General features: G+C 38.8%; 1 protein-coding gene across 1 annotated transcript in view; it reads left to right on the forward strand.

Annotated features, from left to right (window-relative positions):
• The window catches only part of ttc27.L (tetratricopeptide repeat domain 27 L homeolog), a 216,572-nt gene extending 201,851 nt beyond the window's left edge, over window positions 1-14,721 (forward strand). The window contains exons 18-21 of the mRNA XM_018263013.2: window positions 2,116-2,313; window positions 5,707-5,818; window positions 8,990-9,090; window positions 14,488-14,721. Coding sequence (XP_018118502.1) covers window positions 2,116-2,313; window positions 5,707-5,818; window positions 8,990-9,090; window positions 14,488-14,610 — 534 coding nt within the window. The 3' untranslated portion in view covers window positions 14,611-14,721. The remainder of the gene's footprint in view (window positions 1-2,115; window positions 2,314-5,706; window positions 5,819-8,989; window positions 9,091-14,487) is intronic.
• Window positions 14,722-19,455: the final 4,734 nt, after the last annotated feature.

The raw sequence follows: 19,455 nt of genomic DNA on the forward strand, positions 1-19,455 counted from the left end.
AAATAATTAATTTTATCGTCACTACTTTTCTCGACATCAGTTTTTCTTCTTTCTTTCTTCATGCAAGAGTTGGGTGTCAGACTTTCATTGACAGTTAGATCCAATATACCTTTAGGCAGGCTCCCTTTCCTAGCAGATGTATTAGAGCTCACTTAAATAATTGAATTCAGTACAAATAAATTCTAACAAAATAACTGACTTTGACACAAACCATGCATGTAGGGAAACAAGATTTCTGATGATTTTAAATGAGTGAGCTCTAATACTTCATCCAGTCAAAATGAGCCCCCCAAAGGATGTATTAGACTTAAAGGACAAAGAAAGTTCAACTAAAAAAGTTGTACATTATGTTTTGGGCTTCTGTACCAGCCCCAGGCAACCAAAGTCCTTTAGCAGTAAAGATCTGTATCTCCAAAAATGCCCCAGTAGCTCCCCATCTTCTTTTCTGCTGATTCACTGCACATGCTCTGTGCTGCTGTCACTTACTGAGTTTAGGGACTGACTCAAAATATACAGTACACATAACTGTCACTGTATAAGGCCGATTAGTAATTAATATGAATAATTACTACATGGCAGCACAGAAACAAGGGCAACTAGCATCAGAATTTAAAAATCAGCCCTGTAGCATCAGCTTATATTACAGACAAACCTCATTTTCTGCATGATAATTTGCAACAATCCCTAATCTTAGCTTCTCAACAGCTGCTCAGAGCCCACTGAGCATGTGAGTGTCACAGACACTTTCCAAGATGGTGACCCCCTGTGACAAGTTTGAAGTCCTGGATCATTGCTGCTATTGACAAGCTGAAACTTTAGGCTGGTGCAATAAGTTCAGTATATAAAACATGGCATTTTAAGCCTTATTCATTTTTAGGGTTTAGCTCAAGGCTTCATAAAGGGCCCTGTGCGGCCCGAAACTTTGCCTTTTTTCTACTGAAAGGAGCCAATAAAACATATGAAACACAACAGAAGCTTACGGTCAGTGTGCTATGGTCGTATGGACTGATAAATTGATTGGCTGATTGGTGTGTCAATCATGGGGAGTCTAGCCCAGTTCTCCTTATTTGCAGGAAATTTTGACCCAGGCAGCCCTTCAAAATCCCCGGCTGTCCGGGTCAAAACCCTAGATTCCCAACTCCTGTATGAAGACAGAATGAAAAGAAACAAATGCTGAGAGGGCTGTATATTGTGGGAGAGAAAACCATCACACTGATGATCGTCCTGATAACATTTTCTATCTGTTTAATTTAATTACTATAATAATTTGTATAATTCAGTCAGTTCCTACTCTTATGCAATGGATAGAAATTCTGCAAGAAATCCCTAGCATTACCTATTCAGTCTCTGATAAATGTGCCCCTTAGCTTTTATAATTAAACAAAGTTGTTATTGTTAGTAAATGCTTGTTTTGCCAAAAAAACTTAGGACTTCTAAATATTATTTCACCGATATTACTTAAAATTACTATAAGATCTTGCAAGTTTACAGAATCCCTTTGGTGATCCAGAATTAATGTACTAACCCTGCAAAACAAACACACACACACACCAAACCAGCATTCTGTAGCTTTGTTACACAGTCAATTCTTATATGTCAAGAAATCATAACTCATTAATGACTAATGGATGAATTATGGTTTCATTACATTTCTGCCCTATATTTCCAACCACATTTACACTGTGCAATATCCCTTTAATATCTTTTTAATGAGCAAAATAAGCCGTATGCTCTGGTAATTGTGTGTGTGGGAATATGTTCCAGAAACGAGGTGATTGGTAACTGGATGATCAGTGACCTTTTGTTCATTAAAAACTAATTGCACCGCTAGGTATTGATTAATGTTGGTTTGCTTATGTTTAACTGCTTTTTATTGATTAGTTTCCTGCACAGTTTTATTAGTCATATGACATGTGTATCTGTTTATTAGTGTAATTAGTCAAGTTTAGTATTTTGCATTGTTAATTGTCGTATTAAATAAGGTTAGCACAGGGCATAGTCAACAAGCTTTAAACCTTAGGGATGAGGTTACAGGATAATTCATTGCCCCTAGTATTTGTTGGTTGCTTGTCATCAGTTACACTGTGCTGTGAGCAATTTCATGCTGTTAATTAGGTTCTGAAGATTTTGGTTAGATCGGTTGTTGATGGAATAGAGGACCGCAAAGGAGAGTCCACAAGTAACTTGAAGGCAAGAATGCTGGAATTGATGGGGAGAGTGACATCACGGGATTCTAGCGATGCTGAAATATGGAAAGCATATGCCAGATTGTGTGGAAACGGCACAAGTGAAAAGGATGAAGAAAATGAAAAGGTAAATTTGCATAGGAATCTGGGGATCCTTGGAGTTTCTTTATTACATTGCAGCTCCCTTTGCGAGACCATCAGTAAGTTGCCTGAAGGGGTGGTTCACCTTCAAGTTAACTTTTATAGAATGGCCAATTCTTAGCAACTTTTCAACTGGTCTTTATTTTTTTTATAGTTTTTTTTTCATTATTTGCCTGACTCTGTTTAGCTTTTAAATAGGGGTTAGCTACAATTTTATTATTGTTGTTATTTTCAACGTATCTTTCTATTCAGACCCTCTCCTATTCGTCTTCCCAGTATCCCATTCAAAATGTGCGTGGTTGCTAGGGTAATTTGGATCCTAGCAACCAGATTGCTGAAATTGCAAACTGGAGAGCTGCTGAATAAAAAGCTAAATAACTCAAAAACCACAAGTGAAAAAAAGACCTTTTGCAAATTGTCTCAGAATAGCACTCTATACATCATACTAAAAGTTAGTTTAAAGGTGAACAACCTATTTAATAATGTAATCAATTGCGATGATTGAACACCAAACCAAAGTCCTGGATTTGGTTCATCCCTATTATCAGAGCACCAGATGGTTGTCGCACTACTAAACGTCTATATTCCATTTCCTGGAATCGGCATCGGACTGGGGCCCACCATGGTCGCTTCATCAGGAGCCTCTGCAACCCTCCTCCAACCCCACCATGCACTTTTTTTTCTTCTTGACACAATGATATCGAGCCAATAGAGAGGCTTTGCTTTTAGTGAGGGAGGAGCACTTCAACACAAATGGCATGCAGTGGCAAAGAATGTAAAAGGTATTCTTCTAGAAATGTATTGTGCAGTAGTGTCCCACCATCCTTAACTTCATATGTCAGCATGTATGAATCAATCCTGATACAGAATAATCTGTTGCAGCCTGTTAGATTCCCATGATTATATATATATATATATATATATATATATATATATATATATATATATATATATAGAAAGTTCAAAGAAAGCACTCACGGCATCCTAACGACGGCTCTATGAGAGCCGAAACGCGTTGATGCACCATGCAAGAATAAATACACTTTGAAATTCATCTGATGATCAATGCCGTGAGTGCTTTCTTTGAACTTTCTATTGATTTATTGGTTAGCACCTGGCGAGAATATCTTTCAATGGTCTGGAGTGTCGAGTGCCGCTCCATCCTGCCTATATATATTTATATATATATATATATATATATATAATATATATATATATATATATATATATATATATATTACACACCTGAAATGCTTCACTATACCTGATATTGAATCCTAGAGAGATAAATAACCCCCGTCTGAACCGTTCACATATTAGAATAATATATTGATATATTACAGGTATGGGATCCTTTATCCAAAAACCCATTATTCATCTCCTATAGGCTCCATTTTATTCAATTCAAATTTTTAAAAATGTTTTCATTTTCATTGTTATAATGATACAATACCTTGTTGTTGATCCCAACTAAGATATATTTAATTCGTATTGAAGGCAAAACAACCCTATTGGGTTTAATTCATGTTTAAATTGTTGTTGTTTTTTTTAAACAAGGTATGGCAATCCAAATTATGGAAAGATTCCTTATACAGAAAACCCCAAATCCAGAGCATTCTGGATAATAGATTCCATACATGTATAAGAAACTGGTGGCAGATATGGCTGCTAAACCCTAATATTTGTTCTATTGAAAGTCCTAGCTAATTGATTTCCTCATTCATCACCTCTGCTCACAAATTATCTTTATTCCCTCCTAAAGGTTATGGCTTGACTAATACTGTAATATCTCTGCCTCAAAACCCTGCATCTTCTAAATGTTATATGGTCCTGCACCAAGGAATTGTTTTGATTAGCTCCAATTGTTGAGAAACGTGGGTCATATCTGGAAGTCTAGACTGTTTTTTTCAGGAGCACTATTATAATTCCCTCTCTGTTGAGGCAAAAAGAGAGTAACATCTGCCATACAGCTGGAGTTTAAAATGCAAAGAGAAATACACTATATGGTTTCAGTGCTATGAATGTATGCAGCAGGACATTTTGAAATCATTTTAACTTGGAGGCACTATTAGGAGAATAACATCAAGTTACACTATAAAGATAATAGATTTATATTAAAATTTCTAAACAGTATTACACATAGATATAATCTATTGTATATGCTTAGGGCAATGAAAAAGAACTTGTCCCCACATTTGATTAACATAGGTTGGTCATATTTAACTGTCGTTTGAATTCACAGCGATCAGGCTAAAAGGCCTTCCAATATGGATGGTCAAGACATAACATGTGACCATTTTCACCTACAGTATGTTTTCTTTTTATTTAAAATATGCAAAATACATGCAAATACTGCAAAAGAACCTATTAATTTCTGCTAAAAGAAAACCAAAACTGGACAAAAGTTATTTTTTCAGCAGGACAGTGTTTCAGAACACAAGGCCAAAGTGAGATTGGGGTGGTTTCAGGAAAGTATTTACCCAGGGCCAGATTTACATAGCGTGTGCCCCTAGGCCCACTGTCATTCGTCACCCCTGTCCCCTCCCTATTACAGTATTTGCTCAAATTTTCATCATCGGTACCAGAGCAATGGGGATTGGCACAGAGAAAATTTTAAAAAACCATCTCTTTTGTGCAACCCCAGTGTTTCTGAACCAATATGGTGTGGTTGGGCATCATGCTGTCCCCTAAAATCCACAGTGCTACGCAATATGTTGGCGCTATATAAATACATGTTAATAATAATAATAATAATAATCCTGCCACCCTAGGCCCAGGCCTTGGTGGCCTCTCCACAAATCCGGGCCTGTATTTACCATATAGGCATTCGAGCGCCTGTGCCTAGGGTGGCAGCTTTAGAGGAGCAGCCCATATATAATATATATGGTAAATAAACTACCACCACCACCACTGGATACTTCTTCACTAAATCTGCTGGTGGTGGAGGAGGCTGGGTGGGGGCTAGTGTAGCACTGTACCAAAATACAGCCATGTGTAGCTCTAGAACAAAAAAAGTGAACGTCCTACAAAATCCCAGACAAAGCCTTGATCTCAGTCTGAGAAGAACTGTGAAACAGCTGGATTTCAGCATAGAAAATGGCATTTATTCATACTTTTTGAAGAAACAGGCAACTGTGATGGGTATATTAGGGGTTTCTGTGTTATGTGGGCCTCTTTATAAAATGTGGGTTTAGAAGCCAGAGTTCCCCTTTAAATATGGTTATCATGCAAGTAATGCACTAGGGCATTTTTACTTTGATAATTGTAGTTGTGCTGATTCTGGCCAACCATGCAAGCACATGTGTAAGCAGCTGTCAGTGAATACATTCTTCTGCCAATAAATGTCACTGAGCTAGAAATGCTCTTCTGTGTTTTGTAGGCCTTGCAATACCTGATGAAAGCACACAAATGCGAAACGCAGAAAAGTGGATGGGAAAATGATATTTCTTCATTCAAGGAAATCATTAGAGGAGCAGTTGAACATGCACACGGTGAGTTTGGCATGATATGTGCTGCTAAGTTTATGTGAAATTCAAGTAGATACTATTTAATTAAGTGATGACCTCTTTGAAAAAAGATATTGTGGGGAATCACTCTTTAGGTAGTAGCAGCAGCAACTCCTTTCACACAGATAGTAGACAGTACACAGGTTTCCAGCTGATCTTTGTATGTGATTTTTATTCCACACACCAGTTTACACACCAACATAAAAGTTCATAATCTTTTAGGAGGCAGAAAACAAAATAGTTCCAGCGGTGCTGGTAAAGAAAAAATTGTCCTTTTCCCAAAGGATCCACAGCCCCACTTGGGCAATATAAGTCCAGCAAACAAAATAAACTGTTAACTCACAGTCCTTTGGAGATTCCCTGTGCTTTCCTTCTGGAAGCTACTCACTCCCAAGCACTTTAGGGAAGTATCTGGTAGCCAGTCCTTGCTACCGGAGAATTTGTCTCCTTGACAAAACTTGTGTCCAGCAATACAGTCCTTATGCTCAACAACACAGGTCACATGCAGTTACACTGAAAACTTGTAACACAGCCCCAATAGCTCTCCTTTCTCTCTCAGCCAGGGCAGAGAACAGCCTTAATTGAGCCCCCACCTTTTTACTCCAGGTGAGGCTAATCATCTCCCTGCTACTCAGAGCCTCATTTTCACATCCCTCTGTACTGCTTCATAGAGGATTCTGGGAGGAATATACTTTCCATCTATCCATGCTACAATATATAAAGTGGATCAATCTAAAATCCTCTGTGTTATTGGGAGAGTATGCATGTATAGGCAGTCCCCAAGTTACAAACATCCTACTTACATACAACTTGCACTTACAAACTGAGGCTATTACAGAAATGTACTGTGGTTTGCTTGGTCTTTAAGAGCATTTATCTTTAATAAACCACCCACCCCAACCCCCTCTGGGCTGTGTTGTCAACTGCAGAGCACAGAAAGGTAAAAATAAAGAAATCATCCAAGCCACTCTTAAAACCATTAACAGAATCAGCCATTACAACAAAACCCGGCAGTGCATTCCACAACCTCACTATCCTCACTGTGAAGAACCACCTACGTTGCTTCAAATGAAAGTTCTTTTCTTCTAGTGTAAAGGGGTGGCCTCTGGTACGGTGATCCACTTTACTGCTATTTGTCTATAATGTTCTCTAATGTACTTGTAAAGTGTAATCATGTCCCCTCGCAAGCGCCTTTTTTCCAGAGAAAACAACCCCAACCTTGACAGTCTACCCTCATAATTTAAGTCTTCCCTCCCTCTAACCAATTTAGTTGCACGTCTCTGCACTCTCTCCAGCTCATTTATATCCCTCTTAAGGACTGGAGTCCAAAACTGCACAGCATACTCCAGATGAGGCCTTACCAGGGACCTATAAAGAGGCATAATTATGTTTTCATAGGTATGCCAAGGTATATTTTTTCCTTTTGTTGTGATGTGTAGAACTTTTAAACAGAACTTTGAACACCCTGGAAATCAGCATCATCTAAATCAGCATACATCAGCATATCTAGACCCTGAGCGAGTTGCTGGTCTCTGTATATAATATATGTTGTAGATTCAAGTGTCATTGTTACTAAAACAGACACATTTTAAAGTGAGTATTGCTTAAAGGATACATTCACCAATTACACATACCTATTAACATAAAATTTAAAAGATGCCTAGAATTGGCCATTCTATAACATACTAAAAGTTGACTTAAAGATGAATCACCCCTCTAGAATGAAAGCGGCAATCATTGCTAAAACCAAGGTGCTGGGAGGACTGGGAGTCCCATACACATACAGGTACTATCTAGCTAGCAGATTAGAGGCCATGATCCACATACATGCCCCAATGGGTGAGCCATGGAAAGAAATTGAGAATCACTTCACAGCTCCAATACAATTAGGCCATTTATTTTTGGTACCCAAGGCATCCAGGGACACCTCAATAGGCCTCCTACCCGCCATTACAGCAAGCACTAGACCTGTGATACTCAATAGCTATGAAGATGAAATGAAGCACCCCTAACTAACACCAGATACAGAACCATTTTCTACATTGAAGATTTCTCACAGGCTGCAACCCAACAGACTTTAAACCCTGCATAGAAGTAAATATGCTCACTCTTACAGCCTTTCACCCAGACCAGACTGCAATATCATTCCAACAATGCCAGGAGAAACCTGATATCCCACATTCACATTTTTTTCAATACCTGCAAATTAGACCATATGTAGAATCTAAGATTAAAGCTCAAAGAACCAGTTTGCTGACTTATTTCAAAACCATCTGCTACAACCGCTCCTACCCTACACAATCTGGTTATTGTATAAATGTCTTGCATCAGACAACACTGACATTCCCGAAAAGTCCTGGTCATACATGTGGGATATGGCCAAAAGAACAGTCTCTAGCGAGAGAGCATACAAAATCATATTTCCATGGTACTATACCCCAACACGCATTAGCACACTCCACCTGTTTTAGAGGGTGTGGGAACAAGGATCCTTCCTACATACTTGGTGGACTTGCAGAATAGCCCAAGAGTTTTGGAAGACAGTAGCGACTCCGAGGTTCTCCACTGCACCAAAAAGTCAGCCCCTCATACATTCCTCTTAGGTATGAAAATCATGGCCATATGTTCCAAGCCAGCAATCCAGCAAGCTAGCCACACAAATCCCAACATCAGCAATTTCGCTATTAGCAGCAAATTGAAAGCGACCACAATTTCCAAGTCGGCAAGCACTGGTAACTAAGGTGAACTGGATCAGGGTGATGGAATCAGAGACAAACTCCTAGACAGGAGCTATGAAGGGGAGCTGGAGTAGTACACGTGGCCCAGCACCTGGAAAGTCCAGGACCAATACTGCTACCTAAGGTACAGGATATAGAACGTGATAGGTATCGAGTCCTTCAGTTGAAATACAATTAAACCTGAACAAACGTGTCTATACTCCCCTTTCTCTTTCCTGCCTTCCTCCTTTTTTCTCCTCCTTCCCCCTCTTAATTCTTCCCACCTCCAGTTCCCTCTTGTTGCAATGCGGCATATATGATAACCCAAGATGTCACGGGAAGTGACTAGATAATTTAAACTGAACTATATGATGTGTTTTGTTTTTTTGCAAATACCGTTTATTGAATAAATCTGCCATATTTTTCACTAATGTTTCAGTGGCAATGAAGTGCAGTGAAAGAAAGACCAACCCACAGGAAGCTGTGCAGATCCTTTCCTCGGCTCGTCTAAACCTACGTAGCCTGTCCTCCAAAGCAAAGGTTAGTGGTGGGACATGATATCAGACTATCATTATCTTGCTGAGCCCTATTAAACATTAAATTGCATCTGAAAATGTATTACCGGTATGTGTCCCGATTGCTATTGTTATACTAATGTTATAAATAATAGTTTGCTTCTCTTTTTATATAGAATTTCTCAAACAGTAAAGCAAATTCTAACTCTTCATTTTATTAAAGAGCTGCAGCAGAGGCGGGCCAGGCTGGCTGGGCACCCTAGGCAACCCAGCTGGCCAGCTCGCCCCCTCCTTCCCCTGTAGCTCGTTTACAGATGCTAGCGCAGACAGATGTGTGCTGACGCTGGAGCACACATGCACGAGGCTGGTGTGCGCATGCATGGCAACAATGGCACGCATAAGTGCTGTTAGAGGAGCGCAGCCAGGTCTAGGGGTAGGCAGAAGAGGTAGCTGCCCAGCGCCCTCAATCGTTACTAGGCAGCTGCCTCTTCTGCCTACCCCTAGTTCCGGCCCTGAGCTGCAGTGCCTATTTTTATTTTTCTAAATAACAACTAACCAGGGGTTGTTCACATTTGAGTTACATTTGGTTTTCATTTTTTATTTGTGGTTTTTGAAGCTGGAAAGAGTCAGAAGTAAAAGGCAAATAATTTAAAAAAAACTATAACAAATAAATAATGAAGACCAGTTAAAAAGTTGCTTAGAATTGGCTTTTCTATAACATACTAAAAGTTAGCTTAAAGATGAACCACCCCTTTAAAGGAGAAGGAAAGGCACCCCCATGTGATTGTATTAACTTACATGAAACCCCGGGCTGGTGCTCCTATCAGCTGCCCGGGGTTATACCAGTGAACACCACGGAGCGATCCTCTTCTGCATCTTCTCTCTTCAAATTTCCTGGGGTAAACGCATGCGAAATAGCCGACTTTTTAGTCAAAGTTCAGCTTTTCATTCTACTACGCATGCGCAGCCACGCGAAGGGAAGAGGAAAATGGAAGAGGATCGCTCCGTGGTGCTCACTGGAATAATCCCTGGCCGATGCAGTTTTCTGCTGATAGCCGTACCAGCCTGGGGTTTCAGGTACGTCATTTGGGGGTGCCAAATGTTAGGTGTATGATGCCTTTGCTTCTCTTTAAAGCTGCATCCATTGCAGCATCTGAGTACATCATATGCACAAATGCAGTTTACACTTATTTCATATTTTAGGCTGTCATATTGTTAAGAAAGTGGTGAGTTTTCCTAGCTTCTTGGGTAAAGAAATACCTGTAGGCATTTTTCTACAAGTTCAAATCTCTTTAAAGGAGCAATGCATCATGTCTGAATAATACACCCAATAAAAAGTGGAACTATACCTGGGTAGAGGCTTATTGGCATGTCTGAAATGCAGTGGCGGAACTACCAGGGGAGCAGGAGGTGCAATCAGGGTTGGACTGGGGGGGCTAGGACTTCTGCCTCAGGGCCCCCCTCCGGACTGCTGCCTCAGGGCCTTCCTCCGGACTGCTGCCTTAGGGCCTCCTGTCCAGCAACCCCCCCCCCCCGCCACGCGTATGAGCATGTGCGTCAGCGCACTCACTTGCACTGCTGAGTGGTCAAAGCAGGAAGAAAACCTGGGTGCAGATCTGGGCTGGCGGGCCTACTGAAGCCAGGGGCCCACCGGGTATTTTCCCCGTGTGCCGTCAGCCCAGTCCAACCCTCAGTGCAATTGTACCAGGACGTTAAAAAAATGCTTCCAGAGGGGGATGGGGGCCCGGCTACATAGTCTGTAACCAGGCCCAACACTCCATAGTTACGTTACTGCAGAAATGCATGAACTTAATTTAGCAGATAAGTTAATTTTGAATGAGTAGTTTTGGTTATGAAAATGCTGTTATGTTTGTGTAGTAAATTGTCTAAACAAAGCGTTTAGTGTCTGTAATGACTAGATGTTAGCATTTCAGCCAAAAGATAATCAGAATGCATCATGTGTACTTCTATGTAAATAGGATATGGCAGACGGGTTAACAATGAAGTGGCGTCTCTTAAAAGGATGTTGGCCTATGATCTTAATTTTTATTGCCAGGCATCAGTCTATATGCTACCCGCTTGTCTTAATGAATAAGAAAAAAACAGGAAATTCCATCCTGCTGACCAAATTATGTTATGTTTCTGAATTGCAAAATGGAAAGCAGGGGCTTGGTATATCCATGCACAAAGTCTGATATTGAGATATTTCTTCTTTTACTGTTTTTAATTTATACAGTTGAAAATTTTAAATAGAAATAAAACTGACTGCACCAAAACCTAACTTTTGTTTTAAAGCAGCACTTGATGTTTTGAGATGGGTCTATAATAATGACCTAGTAGATAAAATTGCCTTTCTGCCCATCATATATTCTTGTTTATACTTGTTTATTCAACTGTGTATTTATAAATAAATCAAAGCCACTGAAACTGCCTATAATATCAAGCACCAAAGAAAGAGTTCAGATGGCACTCCGGATAAATATAAAGAGGTTTAATGTATCATAGGTAACGATATCACCTTACGCGTTTCGGGAAAGCATTCCCTTAATCATAGGCATCATATCAAGCAAGCTAGTTAAAAGAGGAACAGCTAAGTTTCCCTGAATGCAGAAGACTGAAGTAGGCCATCAAACATAATAGGACCACTAATATTCCTGGAACCTTCCCTGCCACTTCTCTGAACTTTTACATTAATAAAGTTTCCATAACAACCCTATTTTACACTATATTACACATTTTTTTCAGGTAAATCTAAACACATTGTACCTGGTGGCAATATCCCTTTTTATTAGTTGTACACACTTTATTAAGGATTTCTTTTAATAGAATGTAATTAATTTTCAGCAGCATGCGCTAGAAAACATGTTCTTTTTAACCACTATGTTAAACTGTTAAATGCCACATTTTTTATTATTAAAATGCAGCGGTTAACCTCAATAAATGAAAAGCACATAAATGAAAGACAGTAGCTTGTTTACTAAATGTGTTTGTCCTAAATACAACATTTTATTTACATGCATGAATATTGTTGTATAATTCGTAAATATGCCCTTATTTCCCTTGAAGGAAAGGAAACTTAGTTGAGGCAATGTAAATAGATGCATTGTACCTATAAACTATTTAATAAATGAAATCTGAACAACCTCTAATATAAACAATAGAGGAAAAAATCTGTTTGAGGGGGACTCAAAATCTAAATAGGCAACGGAACAAACAACACATTAACTAAAAGGGTGAAGCCACTTAAAGTAATGAAATTAAATATACAAACATTTCTTAGAAGTAGTGCTTATAAAAAGCATATATATCATGTGCAAAGCCATAACAGTGCTCATAGCTACGTAAGTCAGATCATATCAAGGTCAGTCCTTGTCTTTCTGATGGAAAATAGGAAGCCAAAAAGGAAAACATCCCTAACAGTCAAGCTGAAAATCCAGACATTCCTTCCTGCATGATTTACTCATGAACTAAAATAAAGTATCTGATGGATTTCCTCTTCCTTAAATGATGATTGTGTTTCCCCCCAATACGATGACTTATTATTTAATTACTAGTGATTCTTTAAATTTCCACCATTGCTTTAGTTGCTATATTAAATGGAGGTGAAGTTGGAAATTATATGGTGAAGAGCAGTCTGACTACTTGTGGTGTACCATGGAGCAGTGTAGAAAGTGTTCCCCCAAAAACATTGTGAGGCCTAGGAACAGTTTTTAAATCAACTAGAGTTTGAATCTGCAGTATGCCTGACAACCTGATGTTGACGTAGCTAGTTCAAGATAAAAAAAAATCATGTGTCCTAGTCTTCCTAGCCAAAATATCCTGGTAGCTTTAGATTAACTTCTAAAAGTCATCCATTATGACAATCAAATTGAGTGTCCTAGTCACCTTTGCCAGAAGATCTTAGTAGTTACAGATTATCTTCTGAAGGACATCAGTCAAGACACTTATGCTGAATAAGGATCATGTTAGTTTAGATTATCATTTAAAGGACATTGGTCAGGACACTCTATATCTAATCTAATAACTCCAAGCAATTGTTTCTTGAGACTAGACCACCTATGAAACGAAATGTACTTTATGTTGTATTCTCCTACAGTTCAAGTCATTTTAATAACTATAATTAATCGGGGTGAAGTTGGAAATTATCTGGTGAAGAGCAGTCTACATACTTTTGGTATATCGTGGTGCACTATCACTGCAGACATTGTGTCCAAAACAACTATGTCAGGTCTGTTTCATGTTTTCCCATGAGAAAGAATTTCAGAATGCAGTATGCCGGTTGTCCTGGCAACCTGGTGTTGATGTAGTTTGTTCTAGATAAAAAGTCATGCTGAGTTACCTTTTCTCCCAGCAAAAATATCTTGGTAGTTATAGATATGTTTCTGAAGGACATCAGTCCAGAAACTCACACTGAATGAAGATCCTGGTTGTATGGAGTATCTTCTGAAGGACATCAGATAAGTTTCTGAAGGACATCAGTCAAGACACTCACACTGAATGAAGATCCTGGTAGTAGTTATTGAAGGTTGGATATGGAATGTCCTAACTGATGTCCTTCAGAAGATAATCTAAACTGACAACCTGGTGTTGATGTAGCTAGTTCTAGATAAAAGTCATGCTGAGTGACCTAGTCCCCCAGCCAAAACATCTAGGTAGTTATAGATTAGTTTCTGAAGGACATCAGTCCAGAAACTCACACTGAATGAAGATCCTGGTTGTATGTAGTATCTTCTGAAGGACATCAGCTAGGACATTCCATATCTAACCTTCAATAACCCCAGACAACCTGGTGCTGATTTAGCTAGTTCTAGATAGGTCGTGATGAGTGACCTAGCCTCCCTGGCCAAAATATCCTGGTAGTTGTAGATTGTAGCACCAGTTAAGATGCTCCATATCTATCCTTCAACAACTCCTGTATATGTAAAAACTGCAAGCAGTTGTTTTTGAGACTGATTCACCTGCGACACAAAAAAATACTTTATATTGTATTATTTTTCAGCAATACAACTCATTTTTTGTTTGTGCAAGAGTTTTGTTTCGCATGTATTATCGGCTTTCTTTAAGCCCTGCGTTTATATGAAATCATGACATCTGTTCCTAGTTTAGCCTCATTTAAATAACGTGCAATACAATTGTGTTACATGGTAATAAAAATACCAGACATCCCCAGTCATCTATGCATTCTTTAAACTAAACACAGGATTAAAAGGCTGATTCCCTAGCGTTCCTTTATATTTATGAACTGTATTAATGATCCCAAAGATGTGCTACCTCAGTCAGAACGTCGTATTACAAGTCCGAATCACAGTCATAATTCTTTTATATGTTTTCTAAAGGATAGTTTTTATGAGATGTATGTATTAAATTGATTTTCTCCCTATCCAATTGTTTTATTTCTTTCTTTGTTATTGCTGTTTTATAGCAAGTTTTTACCGATGTGGCGAGTGGAGAGGTTTTGCCAGATTTAGCCGAAAAAGTAAAAACGATGGACAAACTTATCGGAGAAATCCAGGAAATCAGCAACCGGCTAAGAAATAAAGTCTGAGAGGCTAGAACTCTTCTAAGAGAAATCAAAAGCGCCAAGCATAGCAATCACTTCATCATGTCTCTTTCACGCACCAAATCTCATCTAAATAAACACTTCTTTTTTCTAATACACTGGTGTGTGTAATTCTTTTTTCGCTTGGCTACAATCACATTATCCATGTCAGAGTCATGTGTTTGGCTTGCATGTTATGGTCCTGGACACTCTGGTATGAATATGAGTTTATTATTTATGAGGCACTTATTTGGGATTAGTTTTACATGAGTGCATCAAGTAATTGGCTGTATTCCACTCAAACAAACCGCCGCTGACTGCAAAATCAGACAGTGTCCAAAGGATCACAAGACAGAGTAACCTGCTTAATTGTTTTGTGTTCACACTATTATGCAAGTTGGCATGACATAAAGAATTAATGCCAGAAAATATCTAAATAATTTGTCGGGCAATAAGCTTTGCAGAGCTTGCAAATCACCAGTTTGCCATAGCTTATGGCAGACAAATATCTGATGTATATTAGTCTTCAAACAGAATAAGACGACACTACAATCCAGAAACATATGAACTTTTCATTAAAGGGGTGGTTCACCTTCAAGTTAACTTTAAGTATGTTATAGAATGGCCAATTCTAAGTTAGTTTTCAATTGGTCTTCATTATTTATTTTGTATAGTCCAGCTTTCAAATGAGGGGTCACTGACCCTGTCTAAAAACAAATGCTCTGTAAGGCTACACATTTTGGGGCACATTTACTATTGGTCGAATATCGAGGGTTAATTAACCCTCGATATTCAAACCTCAAAGTAAAATCCTTCGACATCGAACAATAGTGTTTATTTTTCTATCCAGTTGTACTGGCATGCAGTGTTTAAATGTGTTGTTTACCTTTGAGTAAACTTTTAGTATGATGTAGAGAGTGATATTCTGATACAATTTGCAATCCTTCGAATCAAAAAAAGCAAGGAAAGGTTATGGGGACCTTCCCCATAGGCTAACATTGGTGCTCCGTAGGTTTTAGGTGGCGAAGTAGGTAGTCAAAGTTTTTTTTAAAGAGACAGTACTTCGACTATCGAATAGTCAAAGATTTTTAGTTTGATTTGAAGTCAAGGTCGAAGTAGCCAAAAAAAACTTCGAAATTCGAAGTATTTTTTATTCTAATCCTTCACTCGAGCTTAGTAAATGTGCCCCTTATTGTTATTGCTACTTTATATTACTAATCTTTCTATTCAGACCATCCCATATTAATATTCCATATTCTCATTCAAATCAATGCATGGCTGCTAGGGTAATTTGAACCCTAGCAGCCTGTTTTCTAACATTGCAAACTAGAGAGCTACAGAATAAAAAGCTAAATAACTCAAAAACCACAAATAATAAAAAATGAAAACCCATTGCAAATTGTATCAGAATATCACTCTCTACATCATACTAAAAGTTTACTCAAAGGTAAACAACACATTTAAACACTGCATGCCAGTACAACTGGATAGAAAAATAAACACTATTGTCTGATATGCCTAATACACACATGGTGTTTTACTGTCTATATTAAACATGTCACTTCCAGTTAAATTTGTGCTACCGCAGGCGACAAACCTCCAGAAAATGACTTGCTCACCTTTGAGTAAACTTTTATTATGATGTAAAGAGTCATATTCTGAGACAATTTGCAATTTGTTTTAATTTTTTATTTGTGGTTTTGGAGCTTTTTATTCAGCAGCTCTCCAGTTTGCAGTTTTAGTCCAAATTACCCTAGCAACCATGCACTGATTTTAATAAGAGACTGGAATATGAATGGGAGAGGCCCAAATAGAAAGACTGAGTCATAAAAAGTAGCGATAACAATACATTTGTAGCTTTACAGAGCATTTTTTTTAGATGGGGTCAGTGACCCCTGTTTGAAAGCTGAAAAGAATCAGAAGAAAAATGCAAATAATTTAAAAACTATGAAAAATAAATAATGAAGACAAACTGAAAAGTTTCCTAGGATTGGCCATTTTATAGCTAAAAGTTAATTTAAAGGTGAACCACCTCTTTAATTGCGGGAATTTGTCTGCCTTTGCATTTTCCCATGATTAAGCCAGATTGCCACAAGTAATATGTTGCCAGGCCCGGATTTGAGGGCAGGCCACAAAGTCCTGATCTTAGGGCGGCATGCCCACTGGTTGGATCTGAACTGGGGACTGAGCAGGTGATTTTGCCAGTTTGAATCTCCTGCTTCCCCAATACCAGGAATCCGGGGACCTGCAAAGTAAGTGAGGGAGGTGAACGGTGGGGCTGTGCAAGTGGGGTGGGCGGAGGGGGTTTGAAATCAAGTCGGGGTGTGCAGGGAGTGTGTGAGCGGATTGAGGGCAGGGCAGGTGTGCAAGTGGGTTGGGGGGGGGTGAGTGGCCTAGGGGTGCACCATTTATAAATCCAGCCCTGGATGTTGTGGCAATCCTAATATTATGGCAAGTCATTTTCGGGAGGTTTGTTGCCCACAGTAGCTCAGATTTAATATAGTTTAATAGTGTCTTCTGGTCTTTTCTCTAACACAGGACAAAAACCACAACAAAGAGCATCCTCCTCCCCAACGAACCCCCCCTTTTTGACATGGTAGAAACACAAAGGTGTATTTGCTCACCAAATTATGTGCATAATACTGACTTTGAAATGAATCGGGTGCTGTTGCTAACATTACACCCCACTGGAAGTGATACTCTACACAAATGCATTTAAATGTGTGTATGGTTTGCCAAAACAGAAAAGTAATGTGAATCCATATAGTGGCAATGATACAATGTAATTCTGCGAAAAAAATATATGCCAATTTGCATCCAATTTGGAATTGGCTTCCTGCACTGCATTCGTCTATGAGCCCTTTAAAGATTGTCATTTAAGACTATCATTTTTATGTGCGCAGAGATGTGACCTGCTTTGAAGTTTGGGACAGTTCAAAAAAGTTCCTCCTTAACTCTGCCCACAAAAACCCTATGAGTCTCCAGACCAGGAAAATGACTTACTGTACGTGTTGGTCATCTAGGTGAATCTTGCTTCATCTATCATGTAAGGTGCCATTTATCCTCAAGTTGTATCTACAAAAGACCTCAGTGAATCTTTCTAGGATATCAATGCTTTGTAATGAACTTAGTCTACAATAAAACATTATAAAGATAGTAGATTAGTTAAATGTTCTTTCTTCAAAAAGCACAATCTTGTAATAATTTATAAAATCATTCAAAATAATAAATAAGACCACTTGTATGCCATCCAAGCCACAGAACCTCTAGGAAGACTTCCCATTCCCCTACAGGTTTGTGTGGGTTTAAGAACAAAAATGTGCACCCTTTTGTGCCAGTCTAATTACAGACAAGCTGTACCTGTAGGGGGAAGTGGCTTTTGAATTGTTTAGCACATGCGCTTGCCTTCATTGAATCTATCAATTAGATGCCCACAGCAAAGCTCCCATAATAATTACCTACAAAACCTACTTCGCAGAGGAAGTCTGAGTCAGCTCTAGATTTCCATTAATAGGGAGCTGTGCAGATGTCAGAGATTATTTGTACATCTTTTTCTAGAAATGCTGTTTCAATGGTATTGTCTAAATCGGGGGTTTTTCAGGGGTTTTTTCTCACATACTGATCCAAAATTCACCCATTCAAAACATCCGTGTTTAATTACATTATGTACAGCAAGTGTCTGTAAATATATTTGTTTTTCTGTATTGTTCCAGCCTTACACACAAAGATATATAACTAGAACAAATGCAATGCATTTTTTTTATCCTGGAAACAAAATACAATTTTTACACTCGCTCTTGACAAGTTTTTATACTAGAATAAGGTTGCCATAGTTTAAAAGTTTCATCCATGGGAGAGACATGGTGGAGTGACAATGCAGAACACACGTGCTTTATTTAAACCACACACTAAAGGTGGGGACGTTTCTTGGGACAGTAGACCCAGGGGACCAAGGTCCTGAAGCTGTGCCTCAAGAATAGCCCGTTTCTCAAGAATAGGCACAGCTTCAGGACCTTAGTCCCCTGGGTCTACTGTCCCAAGAAACATCCCCACCTCCTCACTTGGTTGGTCCCCAGTAGTATGTGTTGTTGAGGTAGCATTTCTAAAGGAGATTTTTAAACATATATCTAAGTATAGCATGTGGTTTAAATAAAGCACTTGTGTTCTGCATTGCCACCTTGTCTCTCCCTGGATAAAACTTTTAAACTATGGCAACCTTATTCTAGTATAAAAACTTGTCAAGAGTTTCAAGCTGGGCTTCCAGTATTATCTGAGACCAAAATAAGAATTCTTCTCAAATGTCACCAATACTGGCCTTCATGCTGGGATTCCCAGCCCCTGCTCTGGGGGGGGGACCAACCAGGGATCCCCAACCTTTTGAACCCGTGAGCAACATTCAGAAGAAAAAGGAGTTAGGGAGCAACACAATCATGTAAAATGTTCTTGGGGTGCCAAAAAAGTGCTGTGATTGGCCATTTGATAGCATCTATGTATATTTTCAACCTACATTGAGGCTCTATTTGGCAGTGCACCTGGTTTTTATACAACCAAAACTTGCCTCCAAGCCTGAAATTCAAAAATAAGCCCCTGCTTTGAGGCCACTGGGAGCAACATCCAAGGGGTTGCAGAGCAACATGCTTGCCATGGATTACTAGATCTGGTGCAAACTTTACCCACAAAGTAAAGCTAACTTTTTAAATAATCCAATGGAGATGTGAAATAACTGGGCGAGGAATCGCCTTATAGCAAACTGGTAAGTGATATTGAATGCAAGTATAACATAAAAAAAGCATTGTATTCAAAGACTACCTGCAGATATAACGTACTAAATAAATAATAAACTTGTTTTCT

Source organism: Xenopus laevis, chromosome 5L (assembly GCF_017654675.1).
Source record: "Xenopus laevis strain J_2021 chromosome 5L, Xenopus_laevis_v10.1, whole genome shotgun sequence".
Classification (NCBI taxonomy): Eukaryota; Metazoa; Chordata; class Amphibia; order Anura; family Pipidae; genus Xenopus; species Xenopus laevis.